Source organism: Panthera pardus, unplaced genomic scaffold, assembly GCF_024362965.1.
Source record: "Panthera pardus isolate Hobbes unplaced genomic scaffold, ASM2436296v1 HiC_scaffold_27, whole genome shotgun sequence".
NCBI lineage: Eukaryota > Metazoa > Chordata > Mammalia > Carnivora > Felidae > Panthera > Panthera pardus.
In genome coordinates this window covers 53,636,022-53,654,138 of record NW_026526843.1, presented here as the reverse complement: position 1 = coordinate 53,654,138, position 18,117 = coordinate 53,636,022, and the positions used below count along the sequence as shown (strand labels likewise).

The 18,117-nt window shown below is 35.9% G+C and overlaps 1 protein-coding gene across 1 annotated transcript in view; it reads left to right on the top strand.

Annotated features, from left to right (window-relative positions):
- Positions 1-12,816: 12,816 nt before the first annotated feature.
- KLHL4 (kelch like family member 4) overlaps positions 12,817-18,117 on the top strand; it is a 206,172-nt gene continuing 200,871 nt past the window's right edge. The window contains 3 exon segments of the mRNA XM_019433710.2: positions 12,817-12,863; positions 12,865-13,079; positions 13,082-13,229. Coding sequence (XP_019289255.2) covers positions 12,817-12,863; positions 12,865-13,079; positions 13,082-13,229 — 410 coding nt within the window.

Below are 18,117 nucleotides of genomic sequence, written 5' to 3'. Positions count from 1 at the left end.
TTTTCTTTTTTGAGAAGTCTGGCTAGTGGTTTATCAATTTTGTTTATTTTTTCAAAAAACCAACACTTAGTAACATTGATCTGTAGTTACTATTAGTTACTATTTCTTTCTTTCTTCTTTCTTTCTTTCTTTCTTTCTTTCTTTCTTTCTTTCTTTCTTTTTGGATTCTATATAGTTTATTTATGCTCTGATCTTTATTATGTCTTTTCTTCTGCTGGATTTTGGATTTCTTTATTGTTCTACTTCTAGTTTATTTAGGTGTGCTATTAGGTTTTACATTTGGGGGCGCCTGGATCGCTCAGTTAAGCGTCTGACTTCGGCTCAGGTCATGATCTTACAGCTTGTGAGTTTGAGCCCTGCATTGGGCTCTGTGCTGACAGCTCGGAGCCTGGAGCCTGCTTTGGATTTTGTGTCTCCCTCTCTCTGCCCCTCCCCCGCTCACACTCTGTCTCTCTCTATCAAAAAAAAATAAACATTAAGAAGTTAAAAAAATATTTTATATTTGGCATTTTTCTTGTTTTTTTGTTTTTTTGTTTTTTTGTTTTTGTTTTTGTTTTTTTTTTGAGATAGGCCTGGATTGCAGTGTTCTTTTTCCTCATAGGACTACCTTTGCTGCATCCCAAAGGGTTTGGACTGTTGTGTTTTCATTTTCATTTGTATATATATATATTCGCTAAGATACATCACATACTGGGTTACAACGCAGCCCTCAAACAACATAAAAGAATTGAGATCATACCATGCACACTTTCAGATCACAGTGCTATGAAACTTGAAATCAAAGAACACCCTACTAAAGAATGAGGGGGTGAACCAGGCAATTAAAGAAGAAATAAGGAGATATATATATATATATATATATATATATATATATATATATACACTTTTATCCTTTATCCTCCATATCCACTTTATCCTCCATGCCTTTGGATGTTTCCAAAACTTTTTCCTGTGGTTGTATGTGATCCATCTTAGCGAATGCTGTATGTGCACTCAAGAAGAATCTGCTTTAGGATGAAAAGTTCTAAATATATCTGTCAAGTCTATCTGGTCCAGTGTATCATTCAGGATCATTGTTTATTTACTGTTTTTCTGTCTAAATGGTGTGTCCATTGTTGTAAGTAGAGTATTAAAGTTCCCTGCAATTACCACATTCATACCAATAAGATTGCTTATGTTTGCGATTGTTTTAGATATTTGGGTGCTTCAGAAATCGGTGAATAAACATTTATAATTGTTCAGTCTTCTTAATAGATAGACCCCCTAATTGTGATATAATGCCTTTCTTCATCCCTGTTACAGCCTTTACTTTAAAACTAGTTTGTCTGACATAAGTATGCTACTCCACTTTTTTTTTTTTTTTTTGACTTCCAGTAGCATGATAGATGGTTCTCGATCCCCTCACTTTCAATCTGAATGTGTCTTCAGGTCTAAAATGTGTCTCTTGTAGACAGAAAATACATGAGTCATGTTTTTTTAATCCATTCTGATACCTTATGTCTTTTGATTGGAGTACTTATTCCATTTACATTCAGTGTTATTATTGAATGATATGGGTTTAGAGTCATTGTGTTATCTGTAGGTTTCATGCTTGCAGTGATGTTTCTGGTGTGTTGTGGTCTTTACAACATTCACTCACAGAGTCCCCCTTAGGATCTCCTATAGGGCTGGTTTAGTGGTGATGAATTCCTTCAGGTTTTTGTTTTTGTTTTTTTTTGTTTTTTTTTTTGGGCGGGAAACCTTTTGCTCTCCTTGTATTCTGGATGACAGGCTTTCTTGAATAAAGGATTCTTGGCTGCAGTGTTTTCCTAATCTACACATTGAAAATTTCCTGCCATTCCTTTCTGGCCTGCCAAGTTTCAGTAGATAGGTCTCCTACTACCCTTATGCTTCTACCTTTGTATGTTAAGTCCCGTTTATCCCTAGCTGCTTTCAGAATTCTCTATCTCTGTATTTTGCCAGTTTCACTATGATATGTTGTGCAGAAGATTGATTCAAGTTACTTATGGAGGGAGTTCTCTATGCCTCATGAATTTCAATGTCTGTTTCCTTCCCCAGATTAGGGAAGTTCTCACCTATAATTTGTTCAAGCACACCTTTGGCCCCTTTCTGTCTCTTCTTCTTCTTCTGGAACTCCTATGATATGGATATTGTTCCTTTTCGTTGAGTCACTTAGTTTTCTAATTGTCCCCTCATGATCCAGAATTTTTTATCTCTCTTTTTCTCAGCTTCATCTTTTCCCTTAATTTTATCTTCTATTTCACCTATTCTCCCCTCTACCTCTTCTATACTGGCTGTCCGGCCTTTAATTTATTTTGCACCTAATTACAGCATTTTAAAATTCATCATGAGTATTTTTTTAGTTCCCTATCTCTGTGGCAAAAGATTCTCTGATGTCTTCTATAATTTTTCAAGCCCAGAGATTAATTTTATGACTATTATTTTAAATTCTTGTTCAGTTTTATTATTTAAATCTATTTTAATCAATTCTTTAGTTGTCATTTTTTTCCTGGAATTTCTTTTGAGGAGAATTCTTCCATTCCATTATGTTTCATTATTTTGGCTTGTTTTCTGCCCCTTATGGGTTTTAAAATCTTTTTATTTGCCTGCACCTGTGAGCACTACTATATTAAAGAGGGTTCATATACTGTGCAGGGCCTGGCCTTTCAGGAGGTGTTTTGTAGAGAGTATTACTTTCTCTCTGTTGTGACTTTGGTTAATTTATCTCCCTACTTGTAGTGATGTTTTGGACCCTCTACCAAGTGTGCTTTGATTTGTTCATTGAAGTAGCCCTGGGAAGGAAAGCAAACAAACAAATACACAAAGAAACAAACAAAACAAAACAACAACAACAAAAATAGAAACACCAGTTATAAGTAAACTACAGGGTGTCGGTGGTGCTGATGGAAGAGGCCTTATCCCATACAAAGAGAAAAATGACAGGAGCGAGGAAAAAGAAAAAAAAATAAAAATTTACCAGACAGAGAAACTATATAGCTTAATGAAGGAGGTGTGAAACATGTATGAAGAGAGTACAGTAAATATGTCTGCTTAAACAAACCAACAACCAGAGTAACCAGAGTAGAGAAGAGGGAGATAAGGAGAAAAGGAAGGAAGAATATATCTATATAATAAGAACTTTCTGAGATAAATCAGGCAGTGCAACAGTGCTGGTCTGGAGGAGGGGCTGTCTGGATTGTACCTGTCAATCCCACTCTTGTAGATATGCAGTTACCAGGCAAGGAGTGGCATGGTTTGGTGTAGGCATGTCCTGCCTCCACTGTGGGCCTGCTGTCTGTTCCCTGAAGCCACACCTTGCTGGTGAAGGGGAGTAAAAAAAATGGTGACACCCCAGTCTCTCCTCCACGGACCAGGAATCCCAAACCACTCTGTCCAAGCCATCCTCACTGTACCTCAAGCAGAAACCAGGCAGTTTGTCCCACTCCACTGACTCCCATGCCTCCCTGGCACTTGGCTGGGACTTAAACTCTGATGTCTGTAAAGTTCCCACTTTTTCCAATCCAGTTTTGAGGAAGTGCCGCTCCTTTGAGCAGATATATTCCTGCTTCCCACAGCAGTCTGGGGAGGGGATCACTTTCTCCCACTGTGGACTTTGCCTCTGAACTAGTTACTGAGCCTGGGCTGGCTGCCCTTCTCCCCAAGTTCATGAACAGGACAGCCAGCCCCAGTTCAGGGAAAGCCCTGCAGTTAGAGATTGGATCTTTCTCCAACCTGGTCTGTGGTTTTTCTCTTGTCCATATAAATTCGTAAACTTTCCCAGCCCCTCTTTCTCTTCCCCTTGTCTCTGCAGAAGGGAGTCTCTCCTCTCTGCTTGCTTTATCTCTCCCAGTTCATAATCACTTACCTATGGCCTGTCACGTTTTCCCATTTGGTCCCTGGAAACGTCTCTGTCACTTTGCTGCCTGGGCTCTTGGAGTTCAAAGTCCTTTGGCCTCAACACTTCTTTCTTTGAGAGATGAGCGAACTTAGGAATCCCCTATTTCTCTGCCATGTTGGTCCCTCCCTGTGACTTGTCTATTTTAAGGGAAGTCCACCTCCTTTTCTATTTCTAGTCTCTACTATAGTACTCAATACATATTTATATTCTATCTCTTGTTTTACTCTAATTGTTTCATGTGTGTATTGCATCACTAAGATTTTTTGTGCCACTAGGTGGACGAGCCTTGAATTCCAAATTTTTATCTCACAACTAAATACACACACACAGACACACACACACGCACACCACATATATATTCATCTTTTTTCCTTTGGAAATTTATTTATGGTGGCCAGAAACAAGTTAAATATTAAATGATACAATTTTGACATTTAAACATGGGTTCTGTCTAGGTTTAAATCCTAGCTCCTCCATATACTTCTTGTGTGAACTTAGGAGTGATTATCCTTCCTGTGCTTTAATTTCTTCATCTGTAAAAAAGAAATAATAATATCATCAACTCCATAGTGTTATTTTTAATTGGAATGTTTATCAGATTTACTCTAAAGTAATTCTTAATATGAATGAATTTAGACCAGCGATTTTATAATTTTGTTCCCATCTATTTTTTTCTTTCTGTTACTCCACCCTTTTGGGGGTTTAATTTGATTTTATTTTTTTAAAGAAATTTACTTTGGGGCACCTGGGTGGCTCAGTTGGTTGAGCATGTGACTTCGGCTCAGTTCATGATCTCACCGTTCATGGATTCAAGTACCACATTGGGCTTTCTGTTGTCAGTTCAGAGCCCCCCCACCTCTGTCTGCCTGTCCCCTGATCACTCTCTCTATATATACAACATTTAAGAAAAAAAAATCACTTTAATTCATTTGGGAGATTTTTATTTTTTTTCTATATAATTATTGATTTTTTTCCATTATTTTTAGTGGTTTCTTCAGGGAGTATGTTATACCTCCTTTTGTCTTATACCACTGGTTGGTGTTAATATTGCCACTTCAAGTAAAATGTAAGAATCTTGAAATTATGTGTATCAATACCAAAATCACATCCTTTGATGTGGTTGTCATGTCTTATAGCTACATATATTGTATATATAAATCCCACAACACAATATACTATATAAATTGTTCTATATTATGGTGATATTATCCTCTTAATTTTATAAATTAAACTATTTTTTAGATTTATATGCTGTTGTCATAAATAATGCAGATCTTCTCTATCTCTATACCCTTTTCCCAATTTTGTCAATGGCACCATCATGAAAAACTATAATATAGTGTTTAGTTTTCATTAATGTAGACACAATAAAAAAAGGAGTTATTTAATTACATGGAAGTCTTGTGATGCTTTTTAAAAGCCAACTCCACCTCATTTTTTGTCCTTAATCTCTAGTATCCATTAATCTGTTTTCCATACCTATAATTTTGTCTTCGCAGTAACGTTATACAAATAAAATCATACAGTATGTAACGTTTTGGCCTTTTTCCCTCACCACAATTTCCTCGAGGTTCCCCAAAGTTGATCTGTGTATAGATAATTAATTACCTTTATTGCAGAGTTGCATTCAGTGGTATGGATACACCACAGTCTGTTTAACAATTCACCTTTTGAAACATGTCTGGGTCATTTCCACTTTTTTTAATATTACAGAAATTGCACTTAATATTTGTGTACAGTGTTGTGTGTGAAAATAAGTTTTATTTTATCTGAAAAAAACTCCCAGTAGTGCAATTTTTAAGCAATATGTTGGTAACATATTTAGTTTTTGAAGAAACTGTCAAACTTCTTCAGAATGGCTCTACTGTACTATCTTACATTCCCACCAGCAATATATGAGTGATCTGCTTTCTCCATATCCTCACAAACACTTGGTGTTTTCACTCTTCCTTACTTTAGTCATTTTGATAGATGTGTCCTCATATTTCGTTGTGTTTTAAATTTGAATTTTCCCACTGGCTAATGATTCTGAACATCTTTTTCATGTATTTATTTGACCTATCTATGTCCATTTTGGAGAAATGTGTGTTCATGTCTTTCATCCATTTTTTAATTGGATTTTTTACATTGTTGAGTTCTTTATAGATTATAGGTTCTAATTCTTTGTGGGATATGTGGTTTCAAATATTTTCTCTGTAACTTATCTTTTCATTATTTTATGGAGTACTTTCACAGAGCAAAACTTGTAACTCTGAACAAGTCCAGTTTATCAAATTTGTCTTTTATAGATCATACTTTTGGTGTCAAGTCTACAACTCTTTGTTGAGCACTAGTTTCCAGAGACTTTATCCCACTTTTTCCTAAAGTTTTTAGGGTTCCATATTTTATATTTAAGGGCATTATTCATTTTGAGTTACTTTGTGTATGCAATGTGAGATTTAGGTCAAGGATTTTTTTTTTTTTTAACTATGATAGGTGTACAGTTTCTTGGGCACTATTTGTTGTAAGAATTATCCTTTCCTTATTTAATTGCTTTTAGAACTTTGTCAAAACTCAGTTGGGCATGTTTTTGTCTATCTACTTCTGTATTCTCTAGTTTGTTCCACTGGTCTATCTGTGTGTGGCTTTTTCTGCCAATACAACACAATCTGGATCACGGAAGGCTTTACTCTTGGGTATTGCTAGTGTGATTCTTTTTCAAGAGCATTTTAGCTATTGTGTTAGTATGCATGTGATGCTACAACAAAAATACTGCAACTAGATAACTTAAATAATGGACATTTATTTCTCACAGTTCAGGAAGCTGGGAAGTCCACAATCAAGTTGCTGGTGTGGTTGACTTCTGGTGACATCCATCTGTCCACAAACATCTTCTTTCTCACTGTATCTTCACATAGTGGAGAAAAAGTGCACTTAGGCCTCTTCCTTTTCATAAGAACAATTGTTCAATCATACAATATCCGCCCTCAAGAACTCATCTAAACCTAATTAACTCCCAAAGTTCTGACCTCCTACTATCATCATATTAAGGTTGGGGCTTCAACATATGAATTTGGGGGGACATAAACATTCAGTCCATAATAGCTATTATAGGGACTGTGCCATTCCTTATAAATTTTAGAAGAAGCATATCTATGTCTAGAAAAAACTTTACTGGAGTTGATAAGAATGTCATTAAACCTGTGTCTGTGTGTTCCTGTGTGTTTGTATAATTGGTCCCACTTAATGTAGCTATGCAGTAAGTCTTAACATTTTGTCTTCATATCTCACTGTGCAGTCTTTTTCTCTCTCCCATGCCCTCAAATAACCTTTTGTACCCTAGAGAGTGTTGCCAAAAAGGAAAATTCTTCCCAGGGTATTATTTTTATACACACTTTATTGTGAATAAGTAAGTTGTTCTACTTGACAGTATAGTTTTTAAATTTATCCATAATGACCTATTTATCTCTTGTTTATTTTCCTTTTTTAATTTTTTAAAATTTATTTATTTTTGAGAGACAGAGTGAGATACAGTGTGAGTGGGGAGGCATGCGAAAAAGTGGGAGACATAGAATCTGAAACAAGCTCCAGGCTCTGAGCTGTCAGCACATCTTGAACCCACAAAATGCATTATCATCACCTGAGCCAGTGTCTGGCACTTAACCAACTAAGCCACCCAGACACCCCTCGTTTATTTTCCTTTTACTGTATATCTAAATGAAATCATTATTATACTGGAATATGAAAACAGATTTTCTGTTACCATATAGTCATTTGTTATTTGTTTCATTTTCATTCTGTTACAAACAATTTTTCAATGAACATTTTTGTACACGTCTCATGCATATTTGTGAGAGTTTCTCTTTGCCCAAATTTGGAGTAGAATCCCTGGGTTTTTGGGCACATGTATCTTCAGCTTTATTAGATGTTGGCAAAATGAGTATACTAATTATTTAAATGTAACTTTTGTTACATAATCTCATACCCTAGCTGATTCTTCATATTTTTAAGAGTTTTTAATTTGTGTAATTTTCATGGATGTAAAATATTTCATTTTTGTTTTTGTTTGACTTTTTATGACCATTCATGATTCTAAACTTTTCTTTATACTTTTATTGGATTTCTGTTTTTCTCTTATCTTTTGTATTTTCTGTTTAGATATCTTGTCTCCTTTTCATATGTTTTTGGATAAGCGTAATATACTTTGGCAAAGTATTTACAAAGAGTACCAATTTTCTGTACAGGAAACTGTGTGTGTGTGTGTGTGTGTGTGTGCAGATCTGTCGAAGTTTTATAGGAATGAAGTTTACATATTAAAACAGAAAAATGTTTTGCAAAAACAGTTTTTTTATCTAATGTAAACTTATTGCAGTTTTAAAATAAAGGATAAAAAGGTAGTTTTCTTATATTTTGTACTGAATGAGGTTAGCATTTTTTTTCTCCTTGAACAGCACAAAAAGTGCACTTCTCCACATCTCTTGTTATTTTGCTTTGATCATTATAAACTGACAGCCATGCTTATGAGCTTACCTAGAAGAAATAAATGTCATAATCTAGGTAAACTGTTAACTCTAAGAAGAATATTTTTTACCTTTTTGTGAGACAAATGTAACTCCTTTTAATTCTTACAACTCTTAACCACTCTTCTAATCATTCCATTATATTCTGTCCATACCATTAGCTAGCAAACTACTTCAAAGTTGAAGCTATGAATTTTCTTGATTTTTCACAATATTTCAAGAGACTTAGGGATATGCCCAAAGAAATTTTTCCAAAAATAAAATCCTCTGAAATAATGTTTTTGTAATGAGAATTTGCATTTTTTATGTTGTTTATTTCTAGATGGCTCCAAATACCTTATAGATTAAATTGATTTTCTTCTTTTCACGATATATAAAAAAACTAGGGGAAGGGCATATTGTTTTTTACTTTCTTGTACAAAAAGAATACTTGAGGAGCAGGATAGTTTTTATGACTTTGCTCACACTATAAGTAGGGAAAGAAAATGAGAATATGATCAGTTCAAGGATTTCTCTATAGATTACTTTGCTACTTACATTTTATATTTTTATTTATTCCAAAAATGTCGCCAAAGACACATTCTGTGACAAGCCTGGGCTTTTCTTTTCAAATGGACTTTCACTTAAAACATCTCAACTATACGCTAGCTATAAGCCTCTTATGGAGCTCATCATTTCTGCATGACCAAGCAGGCACTAATCAGATTTGAAAGAAATAAAACTCTTAAGTCGAGCTCTTAAATTATTATTAACTTCCATATATTACTGTTGGTTCAGCCTTCATATTAATTGGATTTGTAATTACTTGTGGAAAGTTTCAAGTAAGTTTTTACATTTGTATATACAGTTTGATCAGTCCTCACAATTCTATGTTTTTCTTCAAATGCCTCTTTTCTCTTTCTTCTTCTGGGACTACTATAATATGAATGTTATTATGTTTGATGGAGTCATTGTGTTCCCCATGCCTATTCTCATTTTGCACAATTCATTTTTCTCTCTTTTGTTCAGCTTGATTACTTTCCATTACTCTGTCTTCTATGTCACTAATTCATTATTCTCCTTCTTCTTTCCATCCTGCTGTTCATTCCACCAAGCATGCTTCTCATTTTCATTTATTAAACTCCTTATCTCTGCTATGTTATTCCTTACCTTTGTGTTGAGTCTCACTCATGTCCTCCACTCTTTTCTCAAGTTCAATGAATATCCTTATGACCATTGCTTTAAATTTTCAACCAGGCATGTTATTTATATCTGTTTTGCTTAGATTTCTGGCTGCGGCCTTTTCATGTTCTTTCATTTGGGATAAATTTCTCTGTCTCCTCATTTTGTATGTCTCTCTGTGTCTGTTTCTCTGTGTTAAGAAAGTCAGTTGTGTCTTCTGCTCTTGAAAGCAGTGACTTTCTGAAGAAGAGGTTCTGTAATTCCCTCCAGTGCAGTGTCCCCTGTTAACCAGAACCTGGCACTTCAGAAGAGTATCCTATGTTTGTTGATTATGCTTTGCTTATAACAGAGATCTTGATTCCAATAAGTTTACTTAGAATGTTTACTTATCCAGATAACATAAAGGTAATGCATAATTAGTTTCCAGAATTCATTGATTTTGCCTGGGGCTTCTCAGGAAAACTTTCTGAGATTCTCTTCAAGTATTTATATGCTAAGTACCAGCAAGAGACAACACATTCATGAAGGAGAGATGATAAAAGCTAACATTGAGACTTAAAATGCCTGTTGGAAAATAGATTGAGAAGTTGGAAATGAAGAGTAATCTGTTTGTAAGTTGCATAAAAGTCAACTATTCATGTATATTTATTTCTTAGTGCTGGAACAAACTTATTATATCAGTCAGCATTCTCCAAAGAAACTGAGCCAATAAGATGTGTGTGTGTGTGTGTGTGTGTGTGTGTATGTGTATGTGTGTGTTTTCTCTGTATCTGTCATCTATCTACAGAGAGACATTGGTTTATTATAAGGAATTGGATCATATGATTATAGAGGCAGACATGTTCCAAGATATGGATCAGCAAGTTGGAGACCCAGAAGATCCAATGGTATAGTTTCTATCTAATGGCTGGCAGGCTTGAGACCCAGAATAGCCAATAGTTCAGTCTGAATCTGAAGTCAGGGGGAAAAAAAAAATGATGTCCCAGCTTGAAGACAGGCAAGAAAATTCCTTCTTACTCAGGGAAGTGTGACATTCTGTTTTTGACCTTAAACTGATTGCATAAAGCCCACCCACATTAAAGAAGACAATTTACTAAGTATGTCAACTTAAATGTTAAACTTATCCAGAAACAGCCAAAATTATGCTTAACCAAATACGTGGACACCCTGTTGCTCAGCCAAGTTGACACAAATTTACCATTACACATACAAAAACAGAGAGGAAAAATTAGATTTATAGAAAACTGTAGACAAAATACATACCAAAACTTTGGAAAAGATATTCATTGTTTACAAGATTTTAAAATCCACTACAAGTAGAAACTTAAAAATGTCTTCACTTTTCCATATTATGTATGAAGAAACTGTGATTAGAAGTTACTTTTCAAGGTTATACAGCTCATTACCATAAAGCCAGAACTAAAACCTAAACCTTACAATTGGGATATTCTTTCTAAGAATAAACTGGTATAATTTCCCCTTATCACCTGTACATTACATGGAAGCTGGATAAAATTCAAACTAAATTTCAAAATGGTATTGGTGAAAGCATTTCTGATACATGATTGTTATAGAAACACTTGCCTTTGTACCATGTAGTGATTCTGATTTAAAGTACTTTGTACACGGTTATTACTGAATTATATGGCAATTCAGAGTTGATTCAAAACATGCCCTTTTTTATCCTCTCAAAAAGACTTTTTAAACAACAACAACAACAAAAAGACCTTGAATACTCCCTGTGAAAGTAAAGAGCATGATAAGGAGGTGTTTATACAGGCATGGGGCCAGAATGGACTATTCGTTTTCAATTTTTGATCACTGAGAGAGGCACCTCTTCTAACTTAACTAGCTTAGGAAACTACTGCTCTTTTCCTTAAGGTGTGGACTTAAATTACTGTTAATACATCCTCTAGTGAAGAGAGAGGAACAAACCATAGGACTCTTAATGATAGAGAACAAACTGAGGGTTGATGGAGGGAGATGAGTGGGAGATGGGCTAGATGGGTGATGGGTATTAAGGTGGGCACTTGTGATGAGCACTTGATGTTGTATGTAAGTGATAAATCGCTGAATTCTGTTATGCCCAGAATTCGTGATCCCCAAAGACCACTAGGGAGCCGAGTCCGATGCAAAAGCAAAGAGCCTTTATTCGAGCTAGCTCGAGCTCAATCCCCTACCTGCACCGATGCAGCGGTGAGATACCAGGGAAAGAGAGCGAGTTTCAAAAGGACAAAGGTTTTATTGGGGCCTAGGGGCAGTTGGTGAGGTAATGGCTATGGCCTCAGCCGATTGGCTGGGGAAGGGTCCTGGGGAAGGGTCCAAGTCCTGTTAGGCAGGTAAGGGGGGGTTACTCAAGGGGAGGAGGTGTGGTCAAGGTGAAGGACACAGAACAAGATGGAGTCGGCCGGCATAGGCCCGCCCTTTCAAATTCTACTTCTGAAAACAATATTGCACTGTATGTTACCTAACTAAAATTTAAATTAAAAAACACATTCTGTAGTGGGGTGTGTGTGCTTTTAGTCATGGGTAACCAACACTGTCTCATGTTTCTGAAACTATTCAGGTTTTTAAGTAAATATTAATGTAAAAACATTCATATTTTTAGATATTATGTAAAAGTAACTACAAACCTGCATGAGAGGACTGATGACAAGATGTTCTTCCTTAATGAGGTACCATTAAAATTTCCATGAGTACCTAAAAAAAAGATCATAATAAATCCCTTGGTACAAATTCTTGTAGGACAAAATAGTGCGCTTTCAGAAGTGCACTAATGGGGAATGAATCTGGCAGGGGTGAGTAGAGGGAATATATAAGGAAGTGAGTTTAAATACTGCTTTTGCTCACTTGCCTAGGTTTAAGCCACAGCTAATATAATTCAGGTAAGGAAGAAGAAGCTGGGTTAGATTTGCAAATCGAGGTGGGAGGGCTGTGAGCATGCAAATCCAGCAGCTGCAGTGTGTTGGGGTAGCTGCTTTCCTGTGCTAAGCTGTTTTACTACTTTAAGATCTGATCTCATCATCCTGTCAGTGTGACTTCCCACCTACTGTTAGCTGAAGTTTTCTGCTTCAGTTAGAAAGCTAGAAGTATTCACAGGACACCACCACAGGCAATGGGGGAAGGGAGGGAAGCAAGAAAGACTGCTCTCAGCACTTGTGCTTTTGTTAGTTCTACAGAAGAGGCAGGGAAACAGGAGATAACAAAGGCTCCATTTCCTTTCTGTGAGAGAAGGCTTTTGTCTTTCCTCCAGCAACAATGTCAGTGTTTGGCAAAAAAGAATTTGATGTGAAACAGATCCTAAGGCTGGAGGTGGTTTAGTCATCCTTCTCAAGGATCCTCCAACACTGGAAACTGCCTTCAGCAGGAAGGATATGAGCTTAGAGGGACCCCGGTTCAGGGCACATTGAACAACCACTCTCAGGACAGAAATAGACTGGAAAAAAGGAACGATCCTTTCCATCCCAACATACTAACATCAGTGCCAGGACTAGCCCCTGACCATCAAAGAGCCTTTCAGAATTGGCCTCACAAAACCTGATAGAACATTTTCGAGCAAATGAAGCTACTCCTATGGCACTTCCAGAAGGGAATTTGTTTAAAGAAGCCTGAGAAACACTTAAAGATTTGGAGATGACTGCTGCTGATAATACAGAAGATTCTACAGTGAGGTAGGAATTTTCAATTGCATAATTGAAAGCCACAGAATAGGTTAACTCTTCAACTCTTATTTAGTGTTTAAATAAAAGTGCTATAATTATCTCTGAATTTGTATGCAGCCAATGAACGTTTACAAGAACCCCCTACCTCTAAGTCTATAAAGGAAAAGAGTAATAATTCATAAGTTTTGATAATTAAAGGGAAATATGTTTTAGGGTGGTGAGTTTACTTTTCTGATTCCATTCCAATTCTGTTAAGATTTCTGTTTTAGGGCTAAGAGGTATTTATTATAATTACTAACTTTTTGTAAATATCTTCTGTGGCTTGGAGGTTCACATACTTGTGATTCTCTATGCAAGTATAATGAGTTACATGACTAGCAACTCTGACTTTGTGAGGTAGGCCAATTTTGACAAAATAAAAGCTCTAAGTGCTCAGTACATTCTTATCTGTTCTATAGTACATAGTTGCTGTATTTACACTAAATAAATACATTATCTTTATATGAGAGTACAGAACAGCTTCCTTTGGCATTTGAAATTTATTTGAAGTTGTATTTGTTTCATAGATAGTTTATAATCATGAAAATATTTGACATAAAGCAAGTAATGAAATGGTCCTTATATCAGTGAGATCGTAGAGTTCGAAATGGAACACTTCAGCTATTTGAGGATATTAAAATGAAATAAGAAGTGATAATAAAGTATAGCTTAAGTATAGTTCATAAAATATTTGATTATGTCTTCATTTTTGTGTCCACTAACTGTTTGAAAAAGAGAAAACTGTGTTCTGTATGCTAATCTTGTCCAATATAACTTAACCTAGTAGATTTTTACTTTTTTTTCTTTTACACTATCAGATTTTATTTCCCCATATATTGTAGACACAACTGATAATCTTGGCAATGTAATTAAAGTGAAAAAGAACCATAAGAAAATAAGTATTTTTATATATTTTAAATTATGTAACATTTCAACATGAAGCTATGCTTATTGTTCGGAAATAATCTTTGTTTATTTGATGTACTATGTCTCTACATAACTATAGAAGATAAGGACCAGCAAATTTGCTTCTAGATATGTTTTTCTTTCCATAAAACTGCCTGACAATTCCTTCCTTCCTTATGTAATATCAGTAGAAAAAACAATATAACATTATGACAAGTGACAACTGTGAAAAATAATGCCTTTATAGAAAATCAATCTTCTTAGTGAAATATAAACATACAAAAGATTTTGTGAAATGACTTTAAGAATAATTTTAGGTTGTGATACAGACACTATAAGAAGTAAAGTGTGTATATATTAATTTCCTAAATAATTTGTGATTATGCAAGAAAATGCTATATAACTGCTGGGATAGCAGGTTGTATTTAGTACAACTAATTGGACTTTAAAATAATATGTAATATATGCTTTTAGATTCAGCACATTTTTATGAATATGATTTATTATCAAGTTGGCTTACCTACCACACCCAGTGCTCATTCCAACGAGTGCCCTGCTCAATACACATCGCCCATTTCCCTCTCCCCCACACCCCATCAACCCTTAGTTTGTTCTCTGTATTTAATAGTCTCTTGTGGTTTGCCACCCTCCGTCTCTGTTTCTATTATTTCCCCTTTCCTTCCCCCATGATCTTCTGTTCAGTTTCTCAATCCACATATGAGTGAAAACATGATATCTGTCTTTCTCTGACTTATTTCACTCAGCATAATACCTTTCAGTTCCATCCACATTGCTGCAAATGGCATGATTTCATTCTTTCTAATTGCCAAGTAGTATTCCATTGAGTATATAAGGCACATCTTCTTTATTCATCAGTTGATGGACATTTAGGCTCTTTCCATAATGTGGCTATTGTTGAAAGCACTGCTATAAACGTTGGGGTACATGTGCTCCTATGCATCAGCACTCCTATATCCTTTGGGTAAATTGCTAATAGCGCTATTGCTGTGTCATAGGGTAGCACTATTTTTAATTTTTTGAGGAACCTCCACACTGTTTTCCAGAATGGCTGCACCAGTTTGCATTCCCACCAACAGGGCAAGAGGGCTCCTGTTTCTCCACATCCTTGCCAGCATCTGTAGTTTCCTGACTTGTACATTTTAGCCATTCTGACTGGTGTGACGTGGTATCTGAGTGTGGCTTTGATTTGTATTTCCCTGATGAGGAGTGATGTTGAGCATCTTTTCATGTGTCTGTTGGCCATCTGGATGTCTTCTTTGGAAAAGTGTCTATTCATGTCTTCTGCCCATTTCTTCAATGGATTATTTGTATTCTGGGTGGTGAGGTTGGTAAATTCTTTATAGATTTTAGATGGTAGCCCTTATTCCCATATTTCATTTGCAAATATCTTCTCCCATTCTGTTGGTTGCCTTTTAGTTTTGTTGATTGTTTCCTTTGCAGCAGAAGCTTTTTATCTTCATAAGGTCCCAATAATTCATTTTTGCTTTTAATTCCCTTGCGTTTGGATATGTGATGAGTAAGATATTGCTCCAGCTAAGGTCAAAGAAGTTGTTGCCTGCTTTCCCTCTAGGGTTTTGATGGTTTCTTGTCTCACATTTAGGTCTCTCATCCATTTTGAGTTTATTTTTGGGTATGGTGTAAGAAGGTGGTCTAGTTTCATCCTTCTGCCTGTTGCTGTCCAGTTCTACCTGCACCATTTGCTAAAGAGACTGTCTTTTTTTTCCATTGGATATTCTTTCCTGCTTTGTCATAGATTACATGACCATACATTTGTGGGTCCAATTCTGGGTTCTCAATTCTATTCCATTGGTCTATGTGTCTGTTTTTGTGCCAATACCGCACTCTCTTGATGATTACAGCTTTGTAGTAGAGGCTAAAGTCTGGGATTGTGATGCCTTCCACTTTGGTTTTCTTCTTCAATATTACTTTGGCTCTTCGGGAACTGATTCCACTTCCTCTCTGGTTATGGGTCTGTTCAAAATTTCTATTTCTTTCCGTTTGAGTTTTGATAATGTATGGGTGTCTAGGAATTTGTCCATTTCTTCCAGGTTGTCCTGTTTGTTGGCATATAATTTTTCATAGTATTTTCTGATAATTACTTGTATTTCTGTGGGATTGGTTGTGATAATTCCATTTTTTTTTTTGTGATTTTATCTATTTGGGTCCTCTTTTCTTTTTGAGAAGTCTGGCTAGGGGTTTATCAATTTTGTTTATTTTTTTCAAAAAACCAACTCTTAGTTTCATTGATCTGTTCTACTGTTTGTTTCCTTTCCTTTCCGTTCCTTTCCTTTTCTTTTTTTTTTTTTTTGTTTGGATTCTATATAGTTTATTTCTGCTCTGATATTTATTATTTCTTTTCTTCTGCTGGATTTGGGGTTTCTTGGTTGTTCTGCTTCTAGTTCCTTAGGTGTGCTATTAGATTTTATATTTGGGAGTTTTCTTGTTTTTTGAGATAGGTCTGGATTGCTGTGTATTTTCCTCATAGGACTACATTTGCTTCATCCCAAAGGGTTTGGACTGTCGTGTTTTCATTTTCATATATATATATATATATATATATATATATATATATATATATATATTCTTCTTCTTTAATTCCTGGTCGACCCATTCATTCTTTAGTTGGATATTCTTTTTTTTTTTTTTTTTTTTTTTGTATTTTATTTTTATTTATTTATTTATTTATTTATTTATTTATTTTTTTTAATATATGAAATTTACTGTCAAATTGGTTTCCATACAACACCCAGTGCTCATCCCAAAAGGTGCCCTCCTCAATACCCATCACCCACCCTGCCCTCCCTCCCACCCCCCATCAACCCTCAGTTTGTTCTCAGTTTTTAACAGTCTCTAATGCTTTGGCTCTCTCCCACTCTAACCTCTTTTTTTTTTTTTTTTTCCTTCCCCTCCCCCATGGGTTTCTGTTATGTTTCTCAGGATCCACATAAGAGTAAAACCATATGGTATCTGTCTTTCTCTGTATGGCTTATTTCACTTAGCATCACACTCTCCAGTTCCATCCATGTTGCTACAAAAGGCCATATTTCATTTTTTCTCATTGCCATGTAGTATTCCATTGTGTATATAAACCACAATTTCTTTATCCATTCATCAGTTGATGGACATTTAGGCTCTTTCCATAATTTGGCTATTGTTGAGAGTGCCGCTATAAACATTGGGGTACAGGTGCCCCTATGCATCAGTACTCCTGTATCCCTTGGATAAATTCCTAGCAGTGCTATTGCTGGGTCATAGGGTAGGTCTATTTTTAATTTTCTGAGGAACCTCCACACTGCTTTCCAGAGCGGCTGCACCAATTTGCATTCCCACCAACAGTGCAAGAGGGTTCCTGTTTCTCCACATCCTCTCCAGCATCTATAGTCTCCTGATTTCTTCATTTTGGCCACTCTGACTGGCGTGAGGTGGTATCTGAGTGTGGTTTTGATTTGTATTTCCCTGATAAGGAGCGACGTTGAACATCTTTTCATGTGCCTGTTGGCCATCCGGATGTCTTCTTTAGAGAAGTGTCTATTCATGTTTTCTGCCCATCTCTTCACTGGGTTATTTGTTTTTCGGGTGTGGAGTTTGATGAGCTCTTTATAGATTTTGGATACTAGCCCTTTGTCCGATGTGTCATTTGCAAATATCTTTTCCCATTCCGTTGGTTGCCTTTTAGTTTTGTTGGTTGTTTCCTTTGCTGTGCAGAAGCTTTTTATCTTCATAAGGTCCCAGGAATTCACTTTTGCTTTTAATTCCCTTGCCTTTGGGGATGTGCCGAGTAAGAGATTGCTACGGCTGAGGTCAGAGAGGTCTTTTCCTGCTTTCTCCTCTAAGGTTTTGATGGTTTCCTGTCTCACATTCAGGTCCTTTATCCATTTTGAGTTTATTTTTGTGAATGGTGTGAGAAAGTGGTCTAGTTTCAACCTTCTGC